The sequence below is a fragment of the Durio zibethinus genome, chromosome 8 (genome assembly GCF_047325235.1).
Source record: "Durio zibethinus cultivar Kanyao isolate XHJ-2024 chromosome 8, ASM4732523v1, whole genome shotgun sequence".
Taxonomy (NCBI): Eukaryota; Viridiplantae; Streptophyta; class Magnoliopsida; order Malvales; family Malvaceae; genus Durio; species Durio zibethinus.
In genome coordinates this window covers 479,616-497,818 of record NC_143169.1, presented here as the reverse complement: position 1 = coordinate 497,818, position 18,203 = coordinate 479,616, and the positions used below count along the sequence as shown (strand labels likewise).

Sequence of the window (18,203 nt, the reverse complement as noted above, 5' to 3'; positions counted from 1 at the left end):
GTGGTGGCAAGTTCCATTAGGATTGTTAATGATTACGGCGTGTGTCGTTCACCAATTCATTTTTGTTAAAAAATCCTTATATGTCAAATTTCGAAATATTAAAATACTTATTTGAAGTAAATAATAGATTCGGTATTGATGCGAGTAACAAATCAAAGATTTAATTCCAAATTAAGCATTTAGTCATTTTATAATATAAAGATATGATAAAAAAGACAAAAATGTGAAGGAAACAAACCTAATCTATCCAATTCATTAATCATGTATGATTTTTATAATATTTCATTTAATCCATTACTTTTAAAAAACGAATTTTTTAAAACCTTCTAAATTTATTTATTTTATTCATTAAAAATTTAATAAAAAATATCACATGAAAAATTTAATTAAAAAATAAAATACGACCTATTTTTTTGATCACGTGAGCATTTTTATGGGCGTTCAATTGATGTTAAAATAACAAATTTTGTCAATTTTAATGACATTGAAAGGAGTTGATGATTTCATTAATCATCTATATTGTTTACGATGTTTGATTTAATCCATGACTTTTAAAACTTACATTTTAAATCATGAATTTTTTCGTATTCCAAATTCATTTATTTTATTCATTAAAAATTAAATAAAGTATATCACATGACATAAATTTTAATTAAAAAATCAAATAAAATCTATTTTTTTGTCACATGAGCATTTATATAAGACTAAGATTAATATTTATATTATATTTATATTATTTATATAAAAAATAATTTTTTAATAATTAACAAATGAATATCATAATTAAATGTTTAAAATAAATTTTATATCATATTAAATAGCTAATTAAGTATCATAATTAAAAAATTAAAGATTAAAATAATTTTTATATGTTTATATTAAATTAAAATAAATATAAAAAATATGTTAAATGTATTAAATATATATTAGTATGATAAGATTAAATTAAATATATTATTCATGTTATGTCACATGTTTAAACATATCAACACGAATTTTAACATGATATAAGTGTGTTAAATTTATGTTAACACAAATAAATATAAAATATATTTTTTAAAAATATATATTATTTTTTAATATTATTTTTATATCACATTATCATATTATATATGAAATTATCAAGTCTAAAATTGATTTTGCTTTAAAGATATGTATTTATGATAATATGTTATATTATCGAATTATGTTCTAGATTATGATATCGAATATTTTAGTAGGCTGTAGCTGAAATTCTTTAAAGCATGGTCAAATTTCCAACACGGTTTCTAACCCTTAAAACCGAACCGTGGTTATCCTGAAGCTCGCAATACGTGTACCGTCAAGATTGTTTGGCACTTAAAAACGCGTTAATTCCATTTTGCGCGCCTTTATGTCAACCCGACGTGGCAAATCATTTAATCGTGCTTTCACGTTAGCCGGCTAAGGCCCGTAATCGACTGCCACGTGCCGGTTAATTTCCCCTCTCTGACCTCTTACTGTTTGTCTCGTTGCTTTCAATACCGGTAGTATCACCGGTTTGTGGTCCGCCGTTAAAGCGGCCGCAACTCCATCGTAACCTGCACGATCTTTAAGGGACAATTAAATCTCCTATTGACAATAATGCCCTCCTTGATCCGCTGTTAACACTATTATAGATGGAGACTCTGGTAATTTCAATACATCCAATTAAATAAAATGATTTAATTAGATTTTTACACATCCTGTTTGCAAGGGGGATTTTGACTCCAGTTGAAGTGAAACAGAGAGACGACTCTGTTTTCGTCGTTATACTTCAGAGGTGAGTGGAAAATCTTCTCTTACTTTCTGAGGTAAAATTTTCAATCTAATTGAATTTTTTTTCTCAAAATTTTTTATTGGAATTTTTGAGATATAATTCCGTTATGGGGAAGGCTTTATAGGGAATTCAATAGAGTAATCAATATGTCATTATATGAATCTGAAATATTTATTTTATTTATTTCCGTTTATTGGTTAACCTTTGAAGTATGTAACTGAAAAATGCTAGTATGATTCAAATTTAGAAAATAATTCAATCGTAAAATAAATATTTATTGGGTTTGAAGTTATAGATTTTTTTACTTTTAGTTTATAATTTTTTAGATTTCTGGATAGAGTTGATGTTGTGATTGGGTTTGCTGATAATGGATTCTGCAAGGAGTTGGTTTAAGAAATTTCAACAAAAGAATGACAAAGTACAAAATTCACCAAAGAAAAAGAAAGATATAGAAAATGCAAAGTATGCACATAAGCCTCCCATCGACGGGGCTGGGGCTCCTTCAACTGCCACCAATCAGAAGGTTGCCGCTGCCAAGCAGTATATCGAGAACCACTATAAAGCTCAGATGAAGAATTTGCAAGACAGAAAGGAGAGGTAATTTGCTAAATGCTATCATTAACTTATCACATCTTGTTTGATCAGACTGCCTTGCATATTGATAGTTCATGGCATAACTTGAATTACTTTTGCAAAAGATATGTTGTGCTCTGATATCTGTACTAGTTGCATTGTTTAGATATTTTATGTTTTGATGCAAATGAATTATGGTGGGTTAATCTCATATCATATGTATCTTAAAGGGTTTTAAGCAAGTGGACTTTGTAAGATGTTTCAGTCTCCTTGTGTGTTTCATTTGTTTAAATAATTTCTTTCTATTTATTACTGAAACTAGATTGTTTTTGCACTGTAATACGATAGTGTTATATCGATTTCTATTTTATAAAGAATAACATTTATATTTCATTATTGTTTCTCTTCATATTTTATCATTTATGTTGAACTTCTCATTTTCTTTTCTAACAATTATCTCTATGGAATATAGACGTTGGATGTTAGAGAGGAAACTTGCTGATGCTGACTTTACTGCAGAGGAGCAAATGAATATGCTTAAGTTCTTAGAGAAAAAGGAAACAGAATACATGCGACTTCAAAGACACAAGATGGGTGTTGATGACTTTGAACTTCTGACTATTATAGGGAGGGGTGCATTTGGGGAGGTCTTGCTCTTCTTTTTTTGTTGTTTTTTTATTTGAATTTTACTTTTATTTTGTCAGAAATATTGTTTCTTATAGTAGTTAGTGATTTATTTATGCTTTGCAATGCAATCCATATAATATTCAAATTTCTCCGATATGCATCTCCACCTAGTGGTAAGTATTGTTAGCTCTAGAATCCTTGCATCCACCATTTTCTTCTTTCTTGTTTAATGGCAAAGTACATGATACTTCTTTAAATTATTTTTTCATTTCTGGTTATGGTAGATGTCTTCTGTCATCATGCAGGTAAGACTTTGCAAAGAAAAAGCTACTGGCAATGTGTATGCCATGAAAAAGCTCCAGAAATCAGAGATGCTTCGCAGAGGCCAGGTATTGTTTGGTTCATGATGGTTTTCCTGATTCCTTTACATTTCCTTTGAAGGAGAGAAGTAGAGAGGAGTAAAAGGTTTTACTTTATTCTGTTTGAGAGTTTTCTATTAGTGGAGGGGAGAAACAAAAAACTGCCAGATCCTCTCTCAAATTCACATTTTTAAATTCCGTCAAATTGGGAGGATCAGTTCAGAGTATTTTACTTCAATGATTTCAACTTGTGATCTTCCCCGTACTCTGCAATATTTTTATTTTAGTAATTTCGTCAAATTGGGATACAGTGGTAATAGCACAAAATTGCTGCTAATGTTTTTTGCTCTCATTTTCCAAACAAGATGAGGGATGATTATTTCCTTTGCTGTACTGTTAATATATGAAACTGGCTGCATTGGTAATAAGAAATATTAGCTCAGTAAGGCCAGATAATTTTATGGTTGCCAGTTGGTTACACAAATTGCTATTTATTCTACCTTTCTAAGGATCAATGCGTCCCAGAACCTATTACAAAGTTTTACTAAGATAGAAAAAATTGCTGCATACTTTATCCAACCTTCTTTATTCTGATATTGGAATGTGCTGTAAAATATGCATTTAAAGGTGTCAGAAACTGGTTTAGATTGAGAAGAGAAGGAATATAAAAGCGAGTCTAAAAGATTGGATATTCAGTTAAGTATTGCTTTGAATTATGAAGGCACTTTCTCCTTACATTTGTACTTTTTGCCCCTGTCCAGGTTGAGCATGTTAAAGCAGAAAGGAATCTCCTTGCTGAAGTTGACAGTGAATGCATTGTCAAGCTCTATTGCTCGTTTCAAGATGATGAATATTTGTATCTTGTAATGGAATATCTCCCTGGGGGTGACATGATGACGTTACTGATGCGGAAGGATATCTTAACTGAGGATGAGGCGAGGTTTTATGTTGGCCAAACAGTTCTTGCAATTGAATCCATCCACAAGCACAATTATGTCCACAGGTTTACTATCTTTCTTGAGCATTTTCCCTTGTGATATGTTTCAGCTGTGGGTTAGACAATCTACAGTTCTCCCATGCTTCATGTGTGGTATTTTCCTCATTGTTAGTTTTCTCTGACATTTTTTTTTGACCTTTCATACAGTCGACCCCAGAGTTATGGGATATAAGGCTTAGATTGTTGTTGTATTACTTATAGCATACATAAAAGAAGTAGTTTACTGCACTGTAGACCAATTTTTGCATTTTACTGGTATACCATATGATATTCAAGCATGATAATTATGTATTTCTGGAATGAATATTCTTCATGTCTTCCCTCCTCTCCTGCTGAAGAAATACAAATAAAGAAAAAAGAAGAAAAAGATATGTATTTCATAACATTTTTATATTCTTTGTCTTTTCTTTGTAGGGATATCAAGCCTGATAATTTATTGCTTGACTGTAATGGCCATATGAAGCTCTTGGATTTTGGATTGTGTAAACCCCTTGATAGTAGTAGCTTTCCAGACCTTAGAGAGGATGACCATGGAGGGGTGAGAACCTTTAAACCGTCAATGGAGAGTGGTAAACGGTCTAATCTTCCTTCTGCACCAAGGCGGACACAACAGGAGCAGTTGTTACATTGGCAAAAGAATAGGCGAACATTGGTATGCTTTCTACATCCACAAATGGTGTCTATAGGTTGTAAAGAAGCTTTGGTTGATTGCTAAGATTGGACACTGTTTTGTTCCTTGTTTTCCGATTGAAATACGGAGGTGCAGGACTTGTATTTCCTGCTTTTAGCAGACTGTTGTTGGCATCTTAAGCTAGCAAAATGTGCTTTTATTGGTATAGGAAAATCTTAAATCTGCTTCAATTTGACCTCTGTTTGTGGGCCCCTTTAACCACTCAAAGGCATGCTAGTTATTTTTGGTGTATTGGATCTATGCTCGTGGGTTTCCAAAGAATGAAACCCATGCAGTAAAGGGGCCCTTTGGTTTGTTTCTTTCTCTCTCCCCCTTACAGGATAGCAAACAAGTCCCATGCATAAGATAATTAGGATCCACAATATGTTTTGATTCTATCTATTCTGCAGACTCATAATAGATACTACTCATCCTGGTTCTTTCATTTAATCGTGATCCATGAAGCAATAGAAAACTAGCACGAATAAAAATATTTCTGTTGCATGTGTGTGCTTTGTATTTTTTTTTATTTATTACAACTTGCAGGCATATTTTTCTTTAATAGACTAACACAACTTGTTTGCTGGAAAAAGCTGAACTATTTCGTTTTTACTGAAACTGAAAAAAATACTGCTTAACAGTGCTTCATGGATTAAATGTTTTCTTTCCTAAAAATTAAAGTTCTATATTCCATTTTTGTTATCATATTCATCTTCTTAAGACACTTTTCATGTTTTGACTTTTTTTTTTTTTTTAATAATGGTTTTGCATGTTCCATATAGGCTTATTCAACAGTTGGTACACCTGACTACATTGCCCCAGAAGTGTTGTTGAAGAGAGGATATGGGATGGAGTGTGATTGGTTAGTCAATTGTCTTACCTATTACATTTTTTTAATATTCTTTGTGCTTATATTCTGAAAGATTCTCTCTTAGGTGGTCTCTTGGGGCAATTATGTTTGAGATGCTTGTAGGATATCCACCTTTCTATTCTGAAGAACCTTTGTCGACATGTAGAAAGGTAAGTGAAGTTGTTCACTTCGTGAATATCATTCTGTATGCTTAGATATGCATATTATAAAGTTTTTAGAACAAATGAAAATCAGATATTCTTTAAGATTCAGCTATTACCTCTCTGTTGATGCATAGTGAGCAAGTAAATGAAGTGATGGGCATAATGAATGTATCTGTCAAAACTTTGCTATGTTCTGCATTCAGAGGCACCAAAGATTGTTAAGTACATAACTGATTAGCCTGGAAAAGAACAAGGGAAATATTCTTGCCTTTTTTTCACTAAATATTTATTCTAAGCCTCTTCTGCTTATGACTTTGATGGCATTAAGATGATCTTAAAAGTGACCACCTGGAAAAGACTGACTAGCAAAATGTGTCTGCATTTCTGATAAGTGAACCACATGATGCAATAAATAGAACCATGCATCTGAAAAGGATGAATCGTAATATCCATGTTCTGGCATGAATTATTTCAAACTGAAAGGAATATGATTTTTTTTGTCAATTTCATTTATGAACTTCCAGTCTGGAAGAGTCATGTGATTTATTTTCTCTAAACATAGCTTACTCAGATATATTTTGTTTATTTGCTACATATGAGGAAGTCTATGGAAGGAAATGTAATTTCAACCTTAAGCCTCAACTCTCTTAAATAGAGCCAAGCTTGGCTATTCATTGGGAAAAAGAATTGATGGTAGATTTATATCATTTCATTGAAATTTATCTATAACTGTTTGAGATAGTGTGCTTAAAGTCAGAGATGCTTCTTTTGAACTTAATCACAGAAGATCTACTCTCTTCTCAAGGTCTGTAACATTTGTATGATGAACCTAAATAACTACAATTGTCAAAAGATTAGGCTTTTTAACTCCTGAATGGACGAAGAAACCTTATTGTACTGCATGGGAAATGTGTTAATTTTTATAATGCTAAATTTATTTTGGAAAACTTGTCTCTATGTTTATTACCGCTTAGGAAAGAACCTTGGTCGGGAAGATTTCCTTGAAATTGTGTTAGACATGGTTGATGAATGATGTGCTTCTAGTTCTTGGATGCTATTTGAACCTTGTTCTCTCTTTCTCTCTCTCTCCTTTTTTTCCTTGTTGGGCAGGCTTATTATGTTAATATTTAGTTTTTTTTAATTAATTGTGCTTGTAAGGTTAATTTAGTGTTATGTCCAGACATGAAATTAAAGTTAGTAGTAACACTTGGAACTCAAACATTAAATCTGCCACTATGATCTCGTTCTTGATAATATAGGATTAGAGTTAATTTTGATTTTGGAGATATCTCTGCAAATCTAAGCTCAGTGAACCTGAGTGCAAATTAAAGCGGAGCTGATTGAAAATGTATTGACCCTCTGTACTTTCTTTATGGACTTGAATATTGTCTTTAGAGCAAAGCACTCAAATCCAAAGGTACATTTTCTTTCTGATAATGATGATGTTAAGATGCATCAGGAATTATGACCTTTATTGGTGACAGAATGAAAATTTATGCTCCCGTGTCTTTAAGAAGGGAAGGTTGACACGCTCTAGGCAACAAAGGATGAAAGCTGCTCTGAACACAAGCAATGATTATTCATGGATTTGTTTGCTAAACTAACACTTGAAGCATGTAAAGAGCCTAAAATCTTGTGGTTACTGGAAACTGCTGTCAGCATTTTGATTTGATTCCTAGTGCCCTAGATTTTGTAAGAATATATACAATCACCAAATTTTTTTGATTTGTAATCCTTTGGCAAATACAAGACTACTACAGTTGCCTTTTGCATCAATATAACTGCTCAAAACTTTGTTTTCAATCTAGTGATCTACTCTTTGGTTTTCTGTTTTCTTATATGTGTTTAAAACTTTCCAGTAAACTTGTTGGTTAACCTGTCTCAGTGGTTTTATTGTTTAGATTGACAATGGTGAACAAACTCATGATTTTCCTCTTCTGCTACTTATAATTGTGTGTATGCCTTTCTCAACAGTTTCAAAACTAGTGTTTGATCTTTATATATTATAAATTATACAAAGGGTCAGTTTATCAATGCAGATTGTAAACTGGAGAACCCATTTGAAATTCCCTGAAGAAGCCAAGTTATCTGCTGAAGCTAAAGATCTCATTTGTAAACTCCTTTGCAATGTTGAGCAGAGGCTTGGAACCAAAGGAGCGCATGAAATAAAGGTCAGAATAATTGATTGATCATTTCCCCCCTTTATTATTGAGTGCAAAGGTGATATATGTTTTATTATCGTATATCCTAATCTGGAGTTCATCATTTCAGGCACACCCATGGTTCAAAGACATTGAATGGGACAGGTTATATCACATGGAAGCTGCTTTTATACCAGAGGTTAATAGTGAACTAGATACTCGGAACTTTGAAAAGTTTGAGGAGGTTAGTAGTAAAGGTTTATCTTACTAGGTTACTCTGGTATAATTCAATCCATGCATCTGATCACATGTAGTAGGAAAATGCTTTGGTTATGTTGAAATTGTTCTATGTTAAACCTTTTTTTGAGTGGTTTAGTCTTCACATCTCCTTATGCACTTGAAATTCTATTTATCTTTCAACATGTAGTCAATAATTTGGGTGATATTAAGCTAGAAATTCTTAGTTTTGATTCATTATCAGCATATATGGATTATACTTGAATTGGACTGGCAAACTAGTCTCATGAATCTTATTATTGTTGAGAAATTTTGCTTCACGTTGAGAATTATAGCTTGATGTCTATGCATATAATGTTTTTCCCATTTAGATACTCAAATTAGGATTTAAAGTTTGTGAAAATTTTAAATCAAGGTTCTAACATTTTATTATGATAAATTTATAATTCATTTTGATTAATTAAGGCAAATTGCTAACAGAAATTTGAATGTGCTGTTAATCTAATGAACTGCTGCCATTTAACAAAAAATTACACATGTCATGCATACGTGGTAAGATTTTGATATGTGACAGCTTAGTTGTTTTATCTTCTCGTTTTCCTTCATTTTTTTCTTTCCTTTTCCATTCCACCAGCAGTGTTGCCAGCTGGACATTGGTGATGTTTCTGTGTAGGAGGCTAGTGCCTTCTTGATGAATTAGGGCTAGGTTTAGCCTCTGCTTGCTTCAGCCTGGTGTGACGAGGCCAGATTGGGCACCTGCCAGTGCCATGTGGCACACTAGGGCCCAATCTTACCTCAACTAGTATCTCTTGGCACAGTAACTGGTCCTTGAATTGCTGGTCTGATGCCCTGGGTTCAGATCTAGCCCCAGACACTTTTTAGCCTGGTGCTATGGGTCAGATTCTGCTGGGCCAAATCAGGCCCCCCCCAACACCTATCTGAATCTATTCCTTTAGTGCTAGTAAGCCATGACTGGCATGGTATTCCAATGACCACCATTGGTGGCCGAGAAAAGGGAAAATGAATGAAAGAAAAAGCAAAGGAAAAGCAAAATCTGGCTTAGTTGCGTCATATAAACTTTTAGCCATGTAAATATGCCACATGGCTGCCATTTTTGATATTGACTAAAAAGTTAAATTTCTGTTGTCAATTTCCTAAAATAATCAAAATTGGTAAGTTGAGCTGCTTAATTGATCAAATAATATGATTTATCATCGATCAAAAGATTTGCAAATGTTTGATCCTAATTGGGCATTGAGCCTATTTTTCTATGTGGTGGACAAAATGTACAATACTTTGTGATTTAAATTAGGGTAGACTATAAGAAGCATAATTTAGAGGCAAAAAAAAAAAAAAAAAAAGAAGAAAAATGGTGCATATGATCAGATTTCAACTAGTGTGTGATATCAAATCTTTGACCAAACAATTTTGTTGTAAGAACATTATTACCTTTGCAATTTGAAACATATGACTCTTCTTTCCATGAAGTTATAAATTATAACTACCATTTGAGGTTTTAGAAGTTCTTGTTATTGGGACTCAATGGTTAAGTCTTTCTGCATTACGACTCTGAATGCTTGAAGCCATTGAAGGCATTGCTGTCTGATAATTTCTTTAAAGCAACAATAGCTGTCATTTATGAACAATGATCAACATTTTGATGCCCGATGAGGGATTTGTTATTATAGTTTCTTATGAGTGTAATGATCTGTCCTCTCCAACTTGGATAGTTGGTGAAGGACTGCAGCCTCTTGCACTCTTAAGAATGTTCATTAATTCTTTTATTAACTTCATGGCGTCTGTATCAAAGTTGTTAATTTTGTTTTGTTACTGGCTGTACCGGCCAGTGTATTTTAGTTATGCCTAAATACGGTATTCTTAAGGGTGGCTTTTCGTACAGGACTTGATACCTAGTAATATCGGTTGTTTTTGTTGGTTTCGATTGGTTTCGTTGAATTTCAGTGGAATAGCTTGTTTTGGCTGTTATATAAATCTGAAACATGTTTTATAAATTTTAAATTGTATTTTGTTGTTTAACTATTTTTAACCTAATAAAAATAAAACTGATGAACAAAATAAGCATTGAAAGTTGGGTTTCTCTATTTTTTATGCAATTTATTTTCTTTTACACTTTATTTTTCCAAATAAAAGTTCATAAATATTTCAATCTCTTTCAAGAAAGTAATTGTGCTCTCTTTCTAAAATTTAAAAACGTTAAAGTTAAAATTAATTTCTTTTTCATCTCGTTGTTTCTATCTTAATATCTTAATATCATATGATCAGATTAAGTGTTTAAAAATATCATGATAAATTGATGATATTATTTGTTATATCTATAAACTTATTTATTTGGTTTTGAACAATATTGTATATTTAGTTTGCATCTTATTAGTAGTATTATTATGTACAAATTCATGTATATTTATAAATATATTTGTATTAAACCGAAAATCCAAAATAATATGCTAAAATAATCGGTATCGGTATATATAATTTTTTTAAAGGAAAATAGAAATGTTTTGTGGTACGATATTAACCTTGGTCTATACAAAAAAGACATGAAGCAAATTTTCCATTAAATTTTTGTAAATTGATCATGTTATTTCTGTCTAAAGGTGTGTGAAACTTTGTCAGAGATGCATGACTTGTGTGTTTGTACCCAATTGCTAGCTTCATCAAAGCTGATCGTTCTCTGCTTGATGCATGCCTTAATAGTCCTTTCACGTTTCGTTAATTTCTCTTGCTGTTTCCTTTTTTCGTTTTCCGCCCATTTTTTTTTATAACAATATGTTCATTTATTTTTGCATATACAGTTGGGGGCTCAAGTACAAACTTCGACAAAATCAGGTCCCTGGAGAAAGGTAGCTTAATAATTTTTGCATCAATCTCCCTGTTGACTAGTTTTACTTTGGACTTAATTTTCATTTCACTTATGTACATATTTTTGGTATTTTTCACAATGTCAAAGCTACGTATACTACCATGTTGGTGCTTTTAGAGTACAATTATGAGTAATTCTTTACTGAAAAGATGTTGAGGTGAATGAAAACTGCTGATAAGTGGTAAGCATATGACCAAAATTTAGGCCTTTTATGGTCATTATGCCTACATGCCCTTGTCATTAATTTCTTGAAATTGTTTTGCATTATGAAAATTGCTGCTATGTTTATTTTCGCTCTCCATTTTTTGATCCATTGTATATATCATATTCCGTTTACATTTAGTACATAGAGCTGGATAGGATAAAGATAAAAGAGTGAATAGGAGTAGGTGATCTTATAGTATCTTGTATTTTAGTATAGAAGATTAAAAGATAGGATAATTTCTTAACCAATGCCATTATCTGATGTAGATACAATTGATTGTATAATAAGATGACAATTTTATCATTGGTCAAATTTATCCCACCTATACGTTGCAGGCTAAAAAAATTTGAAGGAAAATGCTGCTTTTGAAGAAAAAATAGGAAATATTGAAATAATATTTAATGATTGGGTATCCATCCTATAATTTTATCCCATAGGATTCAGTAATCTTGTCCATTTTGTTCTAAAAGAATGAGTAATCCTCATACCATCAGATCCTCTTTTCAAGTAAATACCAAATTTTGTATATTACAGTTTTTATCTTATTGTCTCTGTCATCTTTTGTATCAAACTCATCCTATAAGATTTATATTGTGCACCCCTTCCTTTACTTAACATGCATTTGTACTTGATATTTCCTTTTTTAGCAGCAATTGGGCTGTGCACAGCTCAACTTTTCCACCAGTTTATTTATATGTAACAGTTGATGGATCTTTCACTTTTCTTTTCTGTAAACCGCAGATGCTTTCATCGAAGGATGCAAATTTTGTCGGCTATACATACAAGAATGTTGAGATTGTCAATGAGCATCATCTTCCAGGCATTGGTTAGTATCAACAAGAAAATTGACCTTTTTTTTGGTTCATTGCTTGATATGATTCAAAATTATACTAAGGGAGTTAGTATTTGATACACTGTTACTGTAATTTTTTAATTCCATAGGCAGGGTTAGGAGATTGGCAATTGTCTCATTTCTTTTTTTAATGAGTTTTTTAATTTTTTTAATATAGCCAAAGGGGTAAATGACATCCTATTAATTTCGCTTGTGAAATCTAAAAACTCTACTAACAGTGGATAAAATAATTTTTTTAGGATTCAAAATTGTTAATAATATTATTTATTAATAGGTTTAGTATAAATGCAAATTCTATGTGGTATGTACTCTTTTATTTTGCTTTTTATTTATTTATTTTTTTGCACTTTTTGTATGTGTGTTTTAGAAGATCACAGTGTAGTAAATCCAATAGTATTTATTGACTGAAAGATCATATCATATATTGTAACTTAGCGACTGTAGGCTATGTAAATGTGCTTTTCTTATATGCACATGATCTTTATCTCTTTACCAATGTTTTCACAGCAAGATGTATTTAAATAAGGCAAAACAAACCAAAATATAATAATAGTATTATGATGATGATAATGCAGTAATAATGGAGACAAGATGCAAGAAAAAGAAACATTTTTACAACCTTTTTGGGTCATTAAAAGTTATTCCTCCTCCTTTTTGGTCCAGTGAAAAACTTGTTACTATTATTATTAATTTTTGCATTAGCAGTTATAGTAGTTCTATTAGTGGCAATGTTAGTAGTAATATCATGGTTGTAATAACCATGCAATAAAAAATTGCAGAAAGCAGTTGCCACAACCTGCTTTTTAGGTGCCATGTTTTAATACCATCTTTTCTCCGTTGAAAACTGCTGACAGTTGTATGTGTATGATTGCAGTTGAGTTGAAGAAGAAAAGCAATGCACCTAAGAGACCTTCTGTGAAGTCATTGTTTGGTAATTGTGTTCACTTTTACTGTTAACTAATTGTAGTTAGTTTCTCATTTGGAGTCTCTTCTTGAATGCTTGCCTGCCTGCTTGTGTTGTTCCCATTTTGCAGACACACCAGGACCTCCTGATCCCCCGACAAAGGGGAGCTTTCTCAACCTCTTGCCAACTCAATTAGAGGTATCTGAAGATCAATCTACTAGAACCGCACAATATTTTCGGAAACCTTTGCAAAGGTAGCTGAAAATGATGCTTTCTGCAGGTAAATTATTCATAGCAAATTGGAAATGGAAATGCAAATCCTTTCCAATGTTGGAAATTGGCAATAAAACAGGTTGAGTCATCATATAGTTTAAAAGGATTCCTCTTTGTCAAGTATTAATCGCTTTTGAAAATAGCATATATGATCATTCCTAGTGCATCATATATAGATGGAGTTGGCCTTGTTCTTGTAAATCCTTTGAAGCTGTGCTTTTGGGGTAGATTCACTATATTGCACTATTGAAGAAAGACGAAGGCAGAAGTTGAACTGGTTAGTTTAGCCTAGGTTGTTCATTATTAACCTTTTCACATCAGTAGCTGTAGAAACAAATCATAAAAAAAAATATCGTATAAATGTTTCTCTTTTCTTGATTTGATTATTCAACATCTTAATACTAATTGTAGTTGATTCGTGGTGATATATATATGTGACAACAATGGTAGAGTTTGATAGAAATCCCAGATGGTATGATAAGGCGACAAGACAGTTGATGTGAATATGTATCTTTAAACAGATATATGAAGATATAGAATGTCAAATGAAAATTATATTTACCGTTTGAGTAGCTGAATCACTAATACTTTTATAAAGATGGGTGACAACAATTTTATTTTTCAATCTTTTGAATTAATTTACTAATCTTAAAATGTTGGTACGTCAAAAGTATAAAATGCAGAGAGGCAAGTTTTCCATTTCTTTCTTTTCAAAATCATGAGTACAGTATCAGCCCATTGTGATTATCATCATCTGATCGGTGTGTTAAGATGATAGAACTTTGGACTATTCTTTTCCTCTATTAAAGTGATTTCAGTTTAAAGGATATGCGGTTTTCTGAGAGAAAAAAAGCCAGAGCTCCCATAACTACAAAAATTAAGATTTGAGGATTAAGTACATAATTTTAATTTGGAAAATGAAGATAAAAAGATCAAGAAAGAAATTCTTGAAGAACGAAGATACGAAGAATCAAAGTCTCCAAAGCATCTACGAATTCAAGATCAAATATCTTAAAACAAAGTCTCTTGAATTTTAACAAATAAATCCAAGAAGGAAGATATAAAGATCAAAGCTTCAAGATCCCGGAATCCTTAGATAGGAATCAAGTCCTTAAAGGAGAACCAAGATCAAATCATCTCTAAATATGATTCAAGTCCCTCGATGTCAGTCAAGATCAAAGAATCGAACCATAATCCAAGAATTTTTAAATTGAGAGTACATTTCAAAATCTCAAGGAAACCTCAAAATTAGGTTCAAACTTTTCAATTCTAAAACAAGTCATCAAAGACCTTCCAAACATATTATGTATTTAATTTAAAATTAATTGACAATAAATAGAGAATTTAATTTAAATATAAAATTATAAAAAATTTAAATATTTATTATATATAAGATAATAATATTTTAACAGACATCACGTGTAGGTAGAAATAAAAAAATAATATTATATGATAGATTAGAAAAAAATAATAATAAAAAATTATTATTTTAATATCATATTAAATATTTAATTTAAAATTAATTAATAATAAGTGAAAATGTCAAACTTAGAATCTGATCTAGCAGTCACCTTATTTTATTATAGGCTAAATGATCCAGGCTATAACATCAAGCAAAAACTAAAAAGAAGAGTCTCGTCTCTTTTTCTCTGGTTTCTTTCTTCTCAAAATTCTCCGATATCAAGGTCCTGTGTTAAAAATTTCGTATTTTCTTTCCAGCTTGGGTTGATCAGTAGAATGATCATGGCTCTTGGAAATTTGGTGACACCTGTATGACAGAGATGCTTGCCTTAAGTATTGTTTGCCATCACCCTCGTCTTCCTTGGTAAACTTTCAGTTAATGCATGTGCACCTGGTCCTTCCTCAAGGATTTGAGTGTGTTTTCTTCATGGTCGTTTATCTATTGTTTTCTATGCTCTGTTTTTTACTCCACTGTCTTGTTTGGTGAGAGATTCAGGAAGTTAATTTATTTACTAATTGGTTTCTCCTTGTGCTTGTTTTTGGAGGGTGGTTGGTGCTGCCCCTTTCTATGAAACAAAATAATAATAAAAAGAAAAAAAACGAACCCACTATCAAACCTTTCTTTTTGCATTGCTATTAAAAGTGTTCTCAATTTTCCATGTCTCTCTCCCAACAATCCAGTTTGTGCTAGATTTTTACTAATTGAGTTTTTTGTTATATGGATTAAAAGATTTAAGATGGACTTGCTATATATATATATATGTATGTATGTATGTATGTATATATTACTTTTGGATTACTGGACAAAGAAGTTGTTGCGGTCCCAAAAATTCAAGGCTTCAAGTTTTTAATTTTGATAAGAATCTGTATTTTTTTCCTTTACAGAGAAGAGAGAATAAGCATGAGTCTAGAGATAGAAAGGGGAAGCTGAAGTTAGGAGAATCAAAGAATATAGAGAGAAGGAAGGGTGGGTTTTAGATAGATAAAAGGAGCGCAGGAGGCAGACAAGAACTGCCTCCAGGCAAAAAAATTGATTGTTTGCTTATTGTACATGTCAGAATGTTTTGGTCCAGAAAGCAGTTTGTGGGTATATCCAGTTTTCTCATTTCTGTCAAATTCTTTTACAAATGCTAACTGAATGTTCATATTGATTTATATTGCAAATTTAAGCATGTACAAAGTTTTACAGGTTGAAGTTCAGTTATTTAAATGAAATTTAAAGTTCGGTAGGCAGGGGTGGAATTAATCATATTTTGAGCAAAATGGGGATAGAAGCTTTACATGATTTCATGGTGGATAGACTGTTAGCTGCTAACATGAGGAGAGTTATGTGCATCACTTTTTCTGTTAAATATAACTTGGATGTTTTCCTTTGACGCAAGTGGCTCCTTGCACAAGTGTTTTCAAATGCAACGTGCATTATGTTGCAATTGATGCATTATTGGAATATTTTTTGGATGTTATGCTTGAATTGGAGTTATTCATTTTCCTTTGATCTTAATGGGAGTTGATTGACAATATATTGGACATTCCCGTTTGTTATATTGCTGACAGCATATGTGGCCTCTTCTGAAACCTGAAGGAGGTTTTGGCACTGAAAGGGATGTTGCAGTTGTGGCCAACCTAAGTCCAGAGTCGGTTCCATCGGAGACAATCGTGTAGGGGCCTGGCACTCCTATCGTTCATCAAAGGCTACACTTAATCAATGTATGATTTTCTTTCCTCTCAAGTCTCTGTAGGATGACATTTCTTTCTGCCAGGCTTCAACAATGAATATAAACAAACCATCGGAAAAATGGTCATTGTATCTGTTGCTTTCACCATGGAAATCATACACTTGTATACCCTTTCTCCTCTCGTTTCCCACCCTCTTTTTCTTTTTTTTTAATGCAAACTGATAATGTAATGAACAAAGGTTTGAGTCAACTTCCATCATAGTGTAGATCTGAATAGACAAATAAGTTTTGTTGAATTTATGTCTTGCTTCATTGCCAGATAATGCTGTTTGACTTGACGCATGCCGTGACGGAAAGTATTTCAGTTGAATTTGCAGGGAAGAAAGATCTAGCTCATGAACATCATTAAAACAATACAAAACATCAGGGTAATGGCAAGTTCTTTCCGAGGGATGGTCAGGAAATTCCTTGGTGATTGAAAATTTTTTTAAATAAAGTATTAGCGAATGTTAAATTGTCATATTGGTTTATAGCAGCTAACTGTACGATTTCGTTGAACTTTCATCCATTGCTTTGATATTGGTAGACTTCAAGCATCGGCAGATAGTCTTGTTATCATCAACTGATTTGAAAGTTTGAGCAAGCTGCTGCAGATCACAACAGAGGGCTTAGCATCTACAGCTGCCTTCCTAAGGTTGGCAACGAAGAAGAGGAATCTTCATGGTTGCTTGTCTGTCAAACTGTATGGAACGTTGAGTTAAATTGATGAAAATTGGGTAGGGGGTGATGGATTTAAATTGTCATTTTATACGTCATTTTCAAGCATCGGGCTAAGAGAGGTTTGTGTTTCCCAATGAGATTGATCAAATTTGGATTAATCTATCTATATATATATATATATATATATATGTCATGTTATACAAATGTAGGGTAAGTTACTTTCACAAATACTAACACAATGCCTCATCCTAATGGCTCACAAAACAAGGAGTATAATGCCTCGAAGTAAATTCTGTTGTGTATCAATAGAACTGACATATATATAAGCAAGCGCTAAACCAAAATCTAACACCTTTAATTTATTATTTTTTTTTGTTAACTAAATGAAAATATTTAATAAAAAACTTTCTAATAATTCTTATGACACTTCACTTAGAAATGTACATATTTGAAAAAAAATTAAATTTTTAGTGTGTATGGGGAAAATGGATTCGACGGTTTTGATGAGTAAACCCTGGGTTATGATCTCATCCACACCATAGCTATATGCATGCAATAGGAATGGGATTTTAGAATCTTCGCATTGCATGTTGGTAATTCTATATGTGTAAATGACATATTTGGCTTTGACCAAGATTGATAAGATATATATTGTCACATCTCTTTATTTAATTTCCATTATTGAAAATTTTTTTATGAGAATCCCATTTTTTCAAGTTAGGCAAAAAATTGTGAGATGGTTTTGGGTCGTAAGCAACCTGCTAGCTACAAACCTTTTTTTTTTTTTTGGTGTCATAAATTGAGCTTTATCTCATTGGAAATACAAACCTCATCC

The 18,203-nt window shown here is 32.1% G+C and overlaps 1 protein-coding gene across 13 annotated transcripts; it reads left to right on the top strand.

The window, feature by feature from the left end:
- Positions 1 to 1,705: 1,705 nt before the first annotated feature.
- LOC111278852 (uncharacterized) lies at positions 1,706 to 13,897 on the top strand. 13 transcript variants are annotated; one of them, XM_022865538.2, is made up of 16 exons: positions 1,706 to 1,780; positions 2,104 to 2,374; positions 2,823 to 2,997; positions 3,283 to 3,366; positions 4,098 to 4,339; positions 4,748 to 4,985; positions 5,786 to 5,865; positions 5,939 to 6,023; positions 7,919 to 7,969; positions 8,057 to 8,188; positions 8,289 to 8,402; positions 11,209 to 11,256; positions 12,223 to 12,307; positions 13,209 to 13,265; positions 13,369 to 13,436; positions 13,519 to 13,897. In XM_022865538.2, the coding sequence occupies exons 2-16, from the start codon at positions 2,145 to 2,147 to the stop codon at positions 13,531 to 13,533; spliced, it is 1,704 nt and encodes a 567-aa protein (XP_022721273.2). In that variant the 5' UTR covers positions 1,706 to 1,780; positions 2,104 to 2,144; the 3' UTR covers positions 13,534 to 13,897. The 13 variants fall into 13 exon arrangements, with proteins under 13 accessions (XP_022721273.2, XP_022721272.2, XP_089620573.1 ...); XM_022865537.2 differs by having other exon boundaries at positions 2,116 to 2,374; positions 13,369 to 13,897; XM_089764447.1 differs by lacking the exon at positions 7,919 to 7,969.
- The last annotated feature ends 4,306 nt before the right edge of the window (positions 13,898 to 18,203 follow it).

Excerpts from the sequence above, each read along its gene's own strand:
- LOC111278852 (XM_022865537.2), top strand. The coding sequence starts at position 2,145 with ATGGATTCTGCAAGGAGTTGGTTTAAGAAATTTCAACAAAAGAATGAC. Across the intron at positions 5,866-5,938 it reads TATGGGATGGAGTGTGATTG|GTGGTCTCTTGGGGCAATTA; the intron begins GTTAGTCAATTG and ends ATTCTCTCTTAG. Across the intron at positions 8,189-8,288 it reads AAGGAGCGCATGAAATAAAG|GCACACCCATGGTTCAAAGA; the intron begins GTCAGAATAATT and ends TCATCATTTCAG.